The 14082-nt window shown below is 49.4% G+C and overlaps 1 protein-coding gene across 1 annotated transcript in view; it reads left to right on the top strand.

The window, feature by feature from the left end:
• Positions 1-9139, top strand: part of COL23A1 (collagen, type XXIII, alpha 1) — a 305502-nt gene extending 296363 nt beyond the window's left edge. The window contains exons 22-29 of the mRNA XM_012722702.1: positions 75-101; positions 994-1056; positions 1136-1189; positions 1360-1386; positions 5609-5662; positions 5800-5886; positions 7661-7699; positions 8086-9139. Of these exons, the coding sequence (XP_012578156.1) occupies positions 75-101; positions 994-1056; positions 1136-1189; positions 1360-1386; positions 5609-5662; positions 5800-5886; positions 7661-7699; positions 8086-8088 (354 nt within the window). The 3' untranslated portion in view covers positions 8089-9139. The remainder of the gene's footprint in view (positions 1-74; positions 102-993; positions 1057-1135; positions 1190-1359; positions 1387-5608; positions 5663-5799; positions 5887-7660; positions 7700-8085) is intronic.
• The last annotated feature ends 4943 nt before the right edge of the window (positions 9140-14082 follow it).

The following is a 14082-nucleotide window of genomic DNA, read 5'->3' as shown; positions in this document are numbered from 1 at the left end:
CACTATAAGAGGGCTGTAGCCCTGACTCTGGATCTAGCCCTACTTCCTCCTGATATGTTGTCCCCCTCCTCCAGGGCCTCCAAGGAATCCAGGGTCCCAAGGTGAGTTGTGGGACATGGGTGGAAACTCCCCTTACTTGCTACAGAGCAAACCTTGCTAATGGACAAAGTAAGGGCTCCACCTTCCAAATCAGCCCAGGCTCTTCCCCAGGGCCTGAATGTGGCCAATTCCCTGGCACAGACCTCCCTACCCTCAGAGCTGGTGATCCCCACCACCTCACATACTTGGGGGGGGAAGGGTCTGTTCATCACTTTCTCCTCTGCCTGGAGTCCCCAGTCCTTGGACTCCCCCTTCCTTGCACCCTCCCTCCACCCCACTCCACTCCCCTGCACAATTATCTGTCAACTGCCCACAGCCTGGACACGAAATCTTATGTTCGTTGTGTATTACATAATGTCATGTCTCTGCTCTTAAATTAAAACCATGAGTATGGCCTCCCTGTCCCTGCCCCTGGAGGCCCACACAGCAGGGGAGGCCAGCTGGCCCCACTGCTTGCCACGCCCCCGGCGTCTCTACTCATTTACTCAGCTGCACACATGGCCCAACCAGATGTGCTGCTTCTGGTTCTGTTTTGTCACTGTCCCCCTAGATCATGTTTAGAGTAGGCAGCTGCCATCAGGGACAGCATACAAGGCTGGGACTCTCAGCCCTGCTACTTCCTGGCTGTGTGGCAGAAGGAGCTGGTCCCCACTCTCATCTGTGAAGTGACTGTGACCCTAACTACCTGGCATGATTACTGAAGGAGTCCATGTGGGAAAAGACAAAATGTGTTCCCCCACAGCACCAACTGAATATTCACCCACAAAGGAAGCTCCAGCCTGGCTCGTCAGAGCCTGGAGTCTGTCCCCCAGCTTCACTCAGGCTCCAAGCTGTCCTGTCATACTATCTCTCTGGCCCTCATACCCCTGACTCATGTGACCCCTTTGATTCCAGGGTTTGGATGGAGCAAAGGGAGAGAAGGGAGAGACAGGAGATAGAGGCCCTGCCGGGTTGCCTGTGAGTTCATGAGCCTCTTCTGTCCCAGCTGTAATTCCGATAATCAGCATGCCTCTTGACCCCTTCCTTTTCCATCCAGGGCCCAGCTGGCCCACCAGGCCTTATTGGGCTGCCAGGAACCAAAGGAGAGAAGGTAATCATCTTCCTTTAGACACCACCCCCCCCAGCCCGCCCCCACCGTGGTGTCAACTCCTGCACCACTGTTTAAACTAGTGGTCAACTTACAAGGCCAAACTTTCCAGCACCTGTGTTCCCAGGGCCCTTTTCCTACCCTCTTCAAGCCTCCTCTCTGTTTCTCCTCAGGGCAGGCCTGGAGAGCCAGGACTAGATGTAAGTATTAACCATCCACAGTGATCAGGTACCAACTATGCATAGTTTCTGCCCCCTGCTACCTGGGCTAAGCCTATAACTGGTTCTCCCTGAGTCCCCAGTACCAAGTCCAGTTTACAGCCCAGGGTAGGTATTGGATGGATGGATGGATGGATGGATGGATGGATAAACAGGTGGATAGATGATTGATTGATTGATAAATGATATGAAATGGATAGATAATAAATGGATGAATGAGATGACTAGTGGCTGGAGGATAGATGAATGGACGAGGGGTACATGATGGGTAATAGATGATGGATGGATAGATAGTGGTAGATAACTAGATATATGGGTGATAGCTAAATGGATAATAAATTATAGATGAGTAGATGATGGGTGGATGTTTGGAGGCTGGATGGGTGGTAGATAAATGAATGAATGGATAACTGATATATTAAAGGATGATGGATGGCTAGATGGATGGTGGATGAATGAGTAAATAATAGATTAACAGATGGGTGGGTAAGTGGATGCATGGATGTTGAATGGTTGGATGGGTGAAGGGTAATGGAAGAATGGATGAGGCATTGGAACAGGGAAATGGGAAGAGCAATGAAGAGCCTGTTGCAATATCCTGGTGAATGATGATGAACCTTTACTTAGGGCAGTTTTTTTGAAAGGTAATAAGGGAATTTCTAGCCCAATGTTGTTTAGGTTAAGTCTCTTTCATTTGCAAGAGTCAGAAAATTCAGAGGTACAGCATTTGAATCCAGAATTCAACTGTGTCTTCATAGTCCAGCCTCTCGCTTTCCATTCCCTCTGCTTCCGCTGGGTGGGCAGCATTCCACGTTCCACAAAGTGATTAGACCCACATCCTTCCAGGCCCAAATTCCAGAGAAAGACAACTTACCTCACTGTCTACATTAAAAGTCTATTTATTTATTTACTTGTTTGTTTATTTAATCAGTGTTCACTTTTGTACAGTGTATGCTTTCTCCTCTCAGGTATAGCCCCAGTAAAATTCCCACCACCAAGTCATCTGTGCACCAGGACCACACTCCTTGTGCTCTTCCCTCCCATCTTTTGATCACTCTCTTCCCCTCCTCTGCAGAATGTCTCTGATTTATAGTTGCCTGTTAATTTGGCTTTTTAATTCTTTTTCCTGATCCCTTATTTGGTTCCCCTATATTCCTCCTAAAAGTGAAACCATCCGATGCTCTTCTTCTTCCTTTGGTCTTATTTCACCGACTACTCTTAAAAGTCTCAAGTCTCACTGGCCGCATTAGGTGACATGTCACATAGTATAGGAATGCCACACCCAGCCTGATTACATGCATAACCCTGAAGTTGGGGTGGAGTCATGGGCTGAGAGAAGGAAAGATCCTACCCAGGAAAGGCAGGTAACTATTGCAAGGAAAATGGCAGCTACGCTGCAAGGACTTGGTGACCCCCGTAAAGTTTAAGGAGAGAATAAGAGAATACCACCTTTGAGAGCAATCAGGGACATGAGAGAGAACTCTCACACGTTTCTAAATGGAAGAGAAGAGCCAGGCGATGATGATACTGAATCCATTTCAGGTTCTGGTGCCTGGGAGACGGGAGGGGCGGAGCTAGCGAGAGCCCCTCCCCCAGCCACGTGGCTGCAGCTGCCTTCTAAGAGACTTATATCTCAGAGAAGCTTCCCAAAGCCAGTGACCCTACCTATCTGGGGACTCCCAGCCCAGTACTGCCCAGGAAGCCCAGCTGAAAAGAGAGTCTGCTCAGGAATCTTCCCCGACCTCTCACCCAGACAGAACAGAACCTCTCCCTGTAACCTGTGGCATCTTGGTTCATATCTCTGTCACTGAACTTTGCTCATCTTCTGCACCCCACTTCTGATGTGTTAGAGCCATATGTGGCACATTCAAACCAAAGGGGTTTTAATTCACAGAGGTAACTGAGTAATAACACAAAGATGATTCGTTCAAAAAGTCTTTGAAAGAACAATGTATTTCTTTCCTTCCCTAGTGAAGGATACACTGCACTATACAGTGCCACATGGAGAGGCACCAGTTTTGATCAGGAGCCAGAAAGGAATTGGCAAAGACTTGGCCAGAGCTTTTGGGAGCTTTCCATTGGAAAGACTAGGCAAAACAGTATGGACATCTTCAGACAGGCCATTTGAATAGTTCCTGTGGGTTCTGGGCTATAAGCATTATCTGTAGCTGCCTGTCACCTGGCCAGGGGTGATTTCAGACACAGGAAATGCTGGTTTGGTGTGTAAGAGTTAGATAAAGAGAGTATTTGAGGCTTGGTTGGTTTGCATGTAAATGGCACCTTCCCTTTGCTGTCTTTCAGAGCTGATTGGCAAGCACTGGGGAAGCTGTGTCTACCTGGCCAGCTAGACATTTTCCTCTTTTTTTCTTTTTTTTTATGTAAGGTTGCATCACATCATGTAAGTTCCAGGCTTTCATCACTGAGAGCCAACATGCGTAAATACTCCCTTACGGTCGCCACTAAGAGTACAATTCTACCTTTCATCTTACCATTATCCTCTTCTTCCTGGTGCTCCCCTCCTCCTTCACATTGCCTTCTGGCAGCTACTAGTTGGTCTTATCATCCAAAAGTTTATTTTTGTTTCATTTAGGTTATCTGTTTATTTGTCCATATACCTCATGTGAGTGAAATCATAGATGTTTTTCTGCCTAGCTACTTCATTAAGCATAATTCTCTGTATGTTCACCCTTGTTGTTATAGATGGCAGAATTTCATCATTTTTTAAAGTGAACAATAGTGTTCCATTGTATATAGAGACCACATTTCAAGTTATAGGCACTAAGTTTGTTTCCAGTTTTAGCTATTATTACAAATGTAATAAACATGGGAGTGCCTACATGCCCTTGAATTCGTATCTTTATATTTTTTGGGTAAATACCGAGAAGTGGGATGACTGGTTTGTGTGGGAAGTCTTTTTTATTTTTTGAGGAATCTCCATACAGCATTCCATAATGACTGCAATTTACATTCCCACCAGCAGTGTACAAAGGCCCCCTTGTCTACACATCCTCTCCAATAGTTGGTGTTTCTTGTCTTTTGGATAACCATCCTCACAGATAGATATTAGGTGGTATCCATTTTGATTTGCATTTCTCTAGGTGATTTGCATTTCTCTAAGAATAAAGATTATGGACATTGTTTATTGGCAATATGTATGTATTCTTTGGAGAAATGTCTATTCAAATCCTCTGTTCTTTTTTCACTTTTTTTTTAAGATTTATTTATTCATACAGAACTGGGGTACAGGCCAAAGATGCAGAGGGTGAGAGGGTTCACCAGAGACAAAGCGGGGAGCAGAATAGGCAGATCGACAAGTACACTGCTGAGGCTAGCAGCGGGCGGGTCAGGAGAGGTCTGCCACGCCCTGTGGTCACCTCCAGGGCAGGCGGGAATCGAACTCATGCGGAAGCGGCTTTAGCTTCTCAGTGCTGTGCTTTAACCCGCTGTGCCACCAGGGAGGGCCCTTCACTTTTTTTTTAATTGTTGAGCTTTATGAGTTCTTTGCTTACTTTGGGTATTAACCCCTTTGTTGGCTATATATTGGGCAAATATCTTCTCCCATTCAGTAGCATGTCTTTTCATTTTGATGCAGGAGCTTTTTAGTTTGATGTAGTCTCATTTGTTCATGTTTGCTTTTGTCTCCCTCACCACTGGAGTGACAGGACCTTTAACATATTGAAATATGTTAAAATAAAAACCATAATTAATAAAGAGGGAACACATCAGGTCTGGATGATGGATGGACAATAGATGAATGATGATGGATAGAGGATGGGTGGATGATAGATGAATTTATCTCAAAGCCAAGTCCAGTGGATGCTTAGAAATGTTGTTTGAATGGGTGGGGAGGAGGAGCAATGTATGAGAGAATGAGTCAAAGGCACATAGAGCAGTCACCCATTCTCAGTTGGTCAAAGATGGTGACAAACTTCCGTGGTTTTCCTGGCTCTCCAGCCCTAGCCAAGCTAGGGCCAGTGCCTACTGAATCTGAGCATTATGTGAAAGAAGACCCCTTGCTAGTGGCACTGCTGGGTGATTCCTTCCAGAAGCACAAGGCCACCTAGGAGTTGGGGTTGGCTAACTGGTACCATGAATGTGCATGGAGGGAGGGGCAGTGATGGGCAGGAAGGGAGCAGAAATAAACAGATGACAGCAGCAAACCTCAGTTCGTATTTTTCACTTTAATCTTCGATCCTTTTGTCAGGGTTTCCCTGGACCTCGAGGAGAGAAAGGTGACCGCAGTGAACGTGGAGAGAAGGTGGGGGCAGGTGGAGAGAAAACGGGCAGGTGGAGGCTGGGAAGGGGCACAGGGCAGGGGTAGTTGCAGGTCCAGCCTTGTCTCTGGTAGGCGTTGGAGGCCAGCCATGGCCATAACCCCATCTCCTCCTTGTACAGGGGGAGCGAGGTGTCCCAGGACGGAAAGGAGTAAAGGGCCAGAAGGGTGAACCAGGACCTCCAGGCCTGGACCAGCCGTGTCCTGTGGTATGTGTCAGAGCAGGCTAAGTATCTCAACCCATCCTTTGCTGCCTTTAGCTGGTTTCAGGCTAACATCTTCCCAGTTATCAGAGCTCAGCTGCATACCCCAGAAGCCAAGCTGGCACTGCCTGGGGTGCCCACCCTGACAGGCCACCTTTGCCAGCACTACTGTCAAGCTCCTTCTGCCCTGGTCCCAACCCCCTATAGAGATGGAAGAGTGGCCAAGGGTAGAGTCCCCTCAGCGTCCAGGGCCGTAAGGGGAGCGAAAGCTACCTCGCCTCTGTCTTTCCACTCCATCCCTGAAAAAGGTTTATTCAGTCTGCAGTGGTCTAACTCTTCCCGAATCTTTGTCCTCCCCTGAGCCCCTTCCTTTGCTTCGCAAATCCCCAACTTTTTTCTTTCCTATCCTCTCCCACAGCCCCCAACCTGGTGCCTGAAATAGCCAAAAATTTTCAGTTCCTCTTTCCAGAAGACGGGAGGGTTTACATGTGGACTCTTCCAGAGGAACTCAGAAAAGCAAAGAAAAACACAACTGAGTTTCCATACGGCCACATATTCAGACCCAGCTCCACTCTAGCCGCCCCCCCCCCCACTCCCCCACCCCAGAGCATGGAGAGGAACCTCCAGCTATGAGGTGGAAGGTTGCCTTCCAAAGGGCTCCGGAGCTAGGGGCCCAGACCTCTGATGTCCATTATCCCTTAGTCTCCTCATCCATATGGGACACTAGGAATTAGTATTCCTTCCTCTGATGGTTTTGAGGAATCCAAAAATAAAGACATGAAGAACAGAGCAAAAGCACACACAGGAAGTGCAAGGGGCAGCAGGGGACAGGTGGACCCATACCTCATGCCCTGGGCCAGAACTTACCTCTAAGTCATAAGTCTTTGTCTTTGAAACAGGAGAATCCTAAATGCGGAAGCAAACGAGGGGCCCTGGGCTCCAGGGTCCTGACGAGGGGCAGCGGGTCCTGCCCTGTGGTATGCGGTCTTCTCTGCTGTGTGCTGTGCTGTGCTGTGTTGGGCTGGGCTGGGCCAGGCCCTCCGGGCCACCTGTGTCCACAGCTCTGCTCTGCCTTTCCTCCCCTACTGCCTTTGCATTCTGCCCCTCCTCCTCACTTCCTTGCAGGCCCCAGCCTGTGCTCCCACATTCTGAGACCTCTGTGTGTATCTTGAAATAGAGTTAAGTGTGTTCACCCAAGGTCCCTAGGGATGCTAGCTGAAATTCAGCCTTTGTCCCTTGCTCATTCCCCCAATACAGGAAACTATCCACTGCTCATGTGAGGTGGCTGAGTTGCCATGCTGATGCCTCTAGATACCCCACATCCCTGCCCAGTTTGTACCCTAATGGCCTTCACCTGCCTCACTCTGTCTGCTACTCCGACAGAGGAACTAGGCTGGGGCTGAGAGGGATGTTTATTCACTCATAGAGAAAGCTATCAGGACCCCGTGAGAGGGCTCAGGGCCCCTGTCAAGACCGCCAGGCAGGAAGCCATGCAGCCCCTTAGCAGGGCTAGGCCCGGCCCTGCTCCTGGCCTCCAATGTCCAGCATGCTGCCTGGTACTTCACAGTGGCCTCCACAGTCCCGTGAAAGCACACTTGGGGCAAGCAGTCAGGGGTCTGTGTCCCACGACTGGCTACTCAGGGGAAGGGCAGTCATTCGAGTCCTACCTTGGCATCAGGCAGCCTCGGTTGGAAACTCCTGGACTGCACCTCTGTGTATCCAGGGCAGGGGCATGTGGAATGTTCAAGAACCCCATCACTGAAACTGCCTTCCTTTGCAGGGCCCCGATGGGCTGCCCGTACCTGGCTGCTGGCACAAGGTACCTTCCCAAAAGCACCGGCTGGGTAGAAGTGGGGGGACACTAAGGGGTCCCAAGGCTGGGTGTCATTGACCTCCTACACAGTCACTGAAGGAATGGTCAAGTTTCCCATCACCCCCCCCCCACCTAGTTTCAACTCACTCATAATGTGGTCCAAGACCTGTGGTCCTGGGTGATTGTGTTCAACCCACCCTACTGGTCACTCAGGCCCCACTGGTGCAAAGCACCAGTGCCCCTGGGACCTTGTCTAGCCCAAGAGGGTGTGGGGGCCAGGAGCAAGTGACTTGGGGGCACATCTGCTCCACAGATATATCAAGATAGGTGCCCAGGGCAGGGTGGGTGCCTCACGACCCCTCCTCACCTTTAGTCTTTCCCTCCGCTTCCAGTGATCTCCAGGACCCAGTTCACAACCTGTACAGATGCGTGTGGACATTTTAAATGTTTGTAAAAACAAAACAGTAATATATTGATTTTTTTTATGGATGTCCCACCTGTGGCCTTTTTAACATTTGAGAGCATGCCCACCCCAGCACAGGAATGACCAGCATGTGAGGCTAGCAGGAAAGTGGCCAAGCCAGTCGCCAAGAATGGTGTACTCATGGAGCACATGGGGGCTTGGCTTTCTTGGAAGCAGACGAAGGTGAAAGCGCCTGGCTCCGGTGAGGCTGCAAAAACACCTGGTTGGGCCTTCAGTCACCTGATCAGCAGAGAGACTGCAGCTGCCCCCTGTCCCCTGAAGCTCTGGGGCCCCTGGGCCTGACCCCATTCTAAAAGGCCAGAACTTGGACTAACACTGCAGATGCTCCCAGCCTCTCTGGCCTCAGCAGGAGCCAGCTTGTCCACTCCTTAGGGTCCCGCTGGGTCCTGGGTTCAGCAGGGCAGAACAAGACTCCCACCCAGCAGTTGGAGCTGGATGCTGGAAGCTGTGGCAAGCAGCCCAGACAGATCTACTGCCAGTTCAGTAGACAACAGGAAGCCAGCCTGTATGAGAACATGTGTCCTCTGATCCAAAGTAGAGACCAAGCACTGTGATCGCCATCATGTGGACCCAGCTGGAGGGAGCCCCATGACACCCAAGTGTGGAGGATGGTGGGGCACAGGCTACAGTGACTGCCACTTCCAGTTTGTCTCCATGGTCCCCAAACATGGATGTGATGAAACTTAGCTGGCCTGAGGAGATGGGCCTCCAGTTCAGAGCTCAGGTTTCACTGGCCCCAAGTCTCCCACCTAGGAGAACTCTCGTCAGTCTGCCAAAATTGTCCTCCAGTGAGTGGGCAGAGGAAGAGAGCCTCAGGGCTGGTTTCCAGCCACCTGACCAGAGGGCCTTTGTGGAACGAAGCTTTCCTCCTCCAACCACCCTTCAGCTGAGCTACTTGCCTCTCCTCTCTGTATAGATAAATATCTCTGCGTGTAATAAACTGCCAAGGTGTGCTGGGTGTATCTGTCCTTGTAGACTACTCCTCTGTGGGGTATCCCTGGGTAAGGTTAGCCAAATAACAAAAAAAAATCCAACCCCACTCCTTTAAAGATCAAGCTTCCTTTGTTAAATGATTCTTGAATTGGATAGCACTGAGAAAGCTACTCCTAAAAGCTACACAAAATGAAAGGCTTTTATAAGCAAGAAGAGGCAAGATTGAGAATGAGAGAATTATTTCAGGCATAGGTAGCCTACATTTGGAGAATGCAAAAAGGACTTATGGCAGATGATCTCATCTTCCTTTGGGGAATTGGAAAAGATGACCTCAATGGTGCTGGTCAGAAAATTCCATAGTCACCAGGTAGGAATTCATCCCTGGGGAGGTTGAATCCACAGGGTAATTTAAACCACAATTAGGTTTGGTCTTAAGTCTTTGTGCTTGGGCTTAACACAAGTGCCTCCATTTTGGACCTTTTTTAAATTGGTGTCCAGCAATGAGTGGTGAGAGACAAGGGGACTTTTCCTGGGCCCAGGCCACCATGGAAACAAGAGGAAGTAGTTCAGGTCAGGGAAAGATAACATTTAGAAGGAAGACATGGAGCCCTCCCTTGTGGCACAATGGGTTGTGATGTAGCCCTGCAAGCAAGCCGCAGCCGCTTCAGCACAAGTTCGATCCCCATGGCCCTGGTGGTGGCCCACAGGGTGCAGCAGACCTCCCGTCTCACCTGCTGCTCCCTTCAGCATTGTACTTCCTTGATCTGCCTATTCTGCTCCCAGCTCTGTCTCTGGTAAATCCTCTCACCACCCCTGCACCTCTGTCCTGTACCCCAGTTCTGCATGCATAAACAAATAAATCTCTTTTTTTAAGATTTTATTTTAAATCTTTAAAAAATAAATCTTTAAAGATTTTATTTAAAAATCTGAAAAAATCTTTTTTAAAATATTTTATTTTCGCATACAGAACTAGGGTATAGGTCAGAGGTGCAGGGGCGGTGAGAGGATTTACCAGAGACAGAGCAGGGAGCAGAATAGGCAGATCGAGGAAGTACACTGCTGAGGGAAGCAGCAGGTGAGACAGGAGAGGTCAGCTGCACCATGTGGATCACCTCCGGACCAGGGATTGAACTTGCACTGAAGTGGCTTCAGCCAGCTTGCAGTGCTGCACTCTAACCTGCTGTGCCACCAGGGAGGGTCCCATAAATAAATAATTTTTTTTAAAAATAGAAGGAAGACGTGGACCAGAGAGGCGTGGGCCTGTTATTACCACTTGAGCCCTCTGACTAGTTACATGCATCACTGGGCCTTTGAGGACTCCACTGACCAGTGACTATTGTATAACAAGTCACCTCTAAATGTGTTGTCCTAAAACAAGGACATCTCTATTTCTGGCTTGCAGAGGTAAATGGGCTTAGCTAGCAGGCGATTGTGCTCAAGTTCTCCCATACCTCGCAGGTGATACTGACTCTCAGTGGGACGTCAGGTGTCCAGAATACCCGACCCAGGCAGCCCCATAGTCTGGACTTCCTCACAGCATGGCACCGGGTTCCAAGGGTAAATGTCCCGGGTGGAACTGGTGGAAATAAGGTCAGCTTGTATGGCAAAGCCTTAAATCACATGGTTTCACTTCCTGCCATAATTAGAAATTCATCCCAGTTCAAGGGGAAAATGTCATTCCCCTATTTTAAGAAGTAAATGTGGAGTCACAGATCTTGTTGCTGTGCTCTTAGAAAATTCAACCAGCCATCTCATTTGTAAAATGGGACAGTGATGCTCACACCAGAGTGTGGTCAAATGAGAACAATTATGTGGAATACTTGAAGGACCTAGGACAGGTCAGGTGCTTGGAAGCACCATGACTCAGTTCCCTCTCTCCTCTGACCCAAGACCAAACAAGTGCCATAGTCTAACAGCATTTCTATACCTCTCACCCCGCTGGTCCCACAACAACCCTGAGGAATGAGTCCATTTCACAGATGACAATACCAACATGCAGGGTGGTATGGACAGGACTGAGTCTCTGGCCTTCTCTTCCCCCAGTTCTGAGGCCTAAGGAAGGCCATAGAATGGGCAGTCCCCCAGATGCATACTATTCCGTGACTCTCTTGATAAGCAGGAGAGGCCCAACCACAACAAAGGAGGAAGAACTCACCAAGTCCCCACCCCTGTCCCTAAGTCACGGGTGATAATGGCAGGCCACGCTGCTTGACCAGCCACCCAGGTCTTTGGGGCTCCCTGTGTCCCAGTGCAGAGACCACTGGGCTCCAAGTGTCCTTGAGCACTAGCACCACATCTCACAACTCAACTGTACCTCACAGCTTGTCATTCACTCCTTTCTCTACCCAGGTACCTCCAAGGTACCTTCTCAGCCCTGTGAAGGCCACAAGCTGTGTGGGAGGTGTCACCGAGTCTGTGAAATATGGGAAGTCTGGGGATTCAAGGGGAAAGCGTCCTGCCCTGGGGTGCAAGACCAGGAGGTGGTGGCAGACTTGAGTGTGGACTTGCCACTGGCCTTCAGATGCCCAGTTCATCTTTCTGAAATCGTTCAGCAAGCAGGGAGTTTGCTAGGCAACTCCAAAACTGCGGGTAATTAATGAGCAGCTCTCTCTCTGGTGGAAGTCATGCATTCCCCTTGCCCCAGGATAAGGCCATTTGTGGCTCATTACTGCCCTCTTGTGGCATCATACCACATCTCCTCAGGTCTGCAAACTAAAATCTAAAACATACTGAGCCCTCCAAGAATTTGGTAGGAGCAAGAGACTACAGAAAAATAAATGACTCTCAAGGTCTGGAGCACCCTGCCTTCCAGCTGAGCCCCGATGACTGAAAGGTCTTATTTCTTGTTAAGAAGGGTAGTTCTGCCTCACACCCCTGTTTAAAAGAAAGGGAAGCCTGTTTATTGAACCCCATTCTGTTCCATGGTTGCTAAACTAACCGTAAACTTTCCACTTTTGCAAATGAATACGAGGCTTGGAGCACTGAGCTTACCTAAGTCTCCTTCCTCCTGATCCCTGGATATTGGTAGAGATGAAAGGGATGTTTATAGTTGTTTTAGTAATTCTAGTTATTCCTGGCATTCAGCAAGGGTAGCAAACATCAAAAATGCACAGGACAGTTGTCACACATGGGATGACTCACCTCACCCAGAACACCAGTGTGCCTGCTTTGAGAAACACCATGTTCTGGATTCAAATTTGGACTCAGTCTCACCTCCCCCTTCCCTTGCATTCTTGCCCTCAATGGCATCCCAAAGGCAGGACATGAGAAAGCAAACAGAGAAATGCTTAGCAAGGACTCAGAGCCAGGAAAGAGAGAGCTTTTCTGAGTAGGAAAACAGGACGGTGGGAGGGAGGATTTCTCATGGTGTCCTGCTCCCTGTTATAGATACTCTTGGCCCAGGAAATGTCCAACTGGTTTGACATACAATTGTATGGCCTCTGAACCTGCACATCCCTTGAGCCTGTGAGATGTGGGCTGGGCCAGGCTGCAGGCTTCTCACTCTCTAATCTGAACAAACTCTGACTTATCTGAGCTGCACTGGACCTGTAATAAGACAGGCCTGTGTTGGCCTTCCCTGGTGGTGCAGTGAGCCTGCAGCACCCCCTTGATCCCTGTCCAGGGAGGTGACCCACATGGCACAGCAGACCTCTCCTGTCTCACCTGCTGCTCCCCTCAGCATTGTGCTTTGTTAATCTGCCTGTTTTGCTCCCCACACTGTCTCTGGTGAGTCGTCTCCCCTGCACCCCTGTCCTGTACCCCAGTTCTGTATGCATAAATAAATAAATCTTAAAAAAAAAAAAAAAAGCCTATGTTTGGGCTGCAAGCTAGGGCTTGCAAATGGCTCCAAATGGGAAACACAGGCACCTATGGGTTTCTCCACCAAAGAGGAACAGATCCATTGAAATACCCACTGACCCTTTTGTCCCACTCATCTAGATGTCACATTTAGGGGTGGGGAGGAAGCTCAGAATAATAGAGGCCACATGTAACCTCTCAGATAATTTGGGAGAATTTTTTTTCAAGAATCACACATAAGGGTCAATTCTACAATTAAAAAAAGAAAGTAATTCCATTCAGTTGGGAATTTGAAAAGTTCTGGAGGTGATAGTTGAGTAACATGAATGAATTTAGCATCCCTGAATTGTACACTTAAAATGGTTAAGATAGAAAGTTTCATGCTGAATTTATGTTACCACAATTTTTCTTAAGTACAAATGTTCCTTAATATCTTGAGCATTTTCCAGTTTTATGGGATGAAAATGAAGAAATCGGTAAAAGGAAGGAAAAGTCGAGGTTGGAGTGTGAAGAGTTAGGGAGGAGAGGCAAACAGGGGCCTCCCCTTTCCCTGTTAACCCTGGACAGGGTAAACAATTCTCACCCTTGGGGAGCCATGCGTTCAATCTCTAAGTAGCCTTCCCCTCAGATTGCAGCCCCAGGTTCTTTCTGATCCTCGGGTTCTTAGAGGCAGAAAGTCCCAGTTATCACACATGCCAGTTCTCACTGTGCGCGCCATTCTAACTACAATGAAGGCGATTCAGAGCGTGGACCCGAGGCTCCCCGGGCCGGGCTGAGCACTGTCGGAGCTCAAAGCCCTGCTGGAAGCTTTGGCAGGGTCACCCGGGGACACTCCCCAGAAGGAACCACGGGAAACGGGGAGAGAGGCTTGAGGTGCGTCCCGGGAGCAGCGCGAGCATTCGGCAAGGGGCGCACAAACCCGGCTCCCGTGCGGCGATTCTCAGTGACCCACGCAGTGGTGGGGAGCCCTTCAGGCTGTAAGCCCAAAGACAGCTCGCAAAAGTGAAACGTATCACGGAGAGGCGGTACCAGTGGTGCGATCTGCGAGGGGCGGGGCCGGGGCGGACTGTGGCGGGGCCTGCAGAGGAGGAGACTAGGTGGGGCGGGGCGGGGTCTGGGACGAGGAGCCTAGGCAGTGGGGAAGGGGCAGGCCTGGGGTGCTCCGTAGGGGTGG

Source organism: Condylura cristata, unplaced genomic scaffold (genome assembly GCF_000260355.1).
Source record: "Condylura cristata isolate star-nosed mole 26May11 unplaced genomic scaffold, ConCri1.0 scaffold00008, whole genome shotgun sequence".
Taxonomy (NCBI): Eukaryota; Metazoa; Chordata; class Mammalia; order Eulipotyphla; family Talpidae; genus Condylura; species Condylura cristata.
Note: the sequence above shows the minus strand (reverse complement) of the source record. Positions and strands in the feature narration are given on the sequence as shown.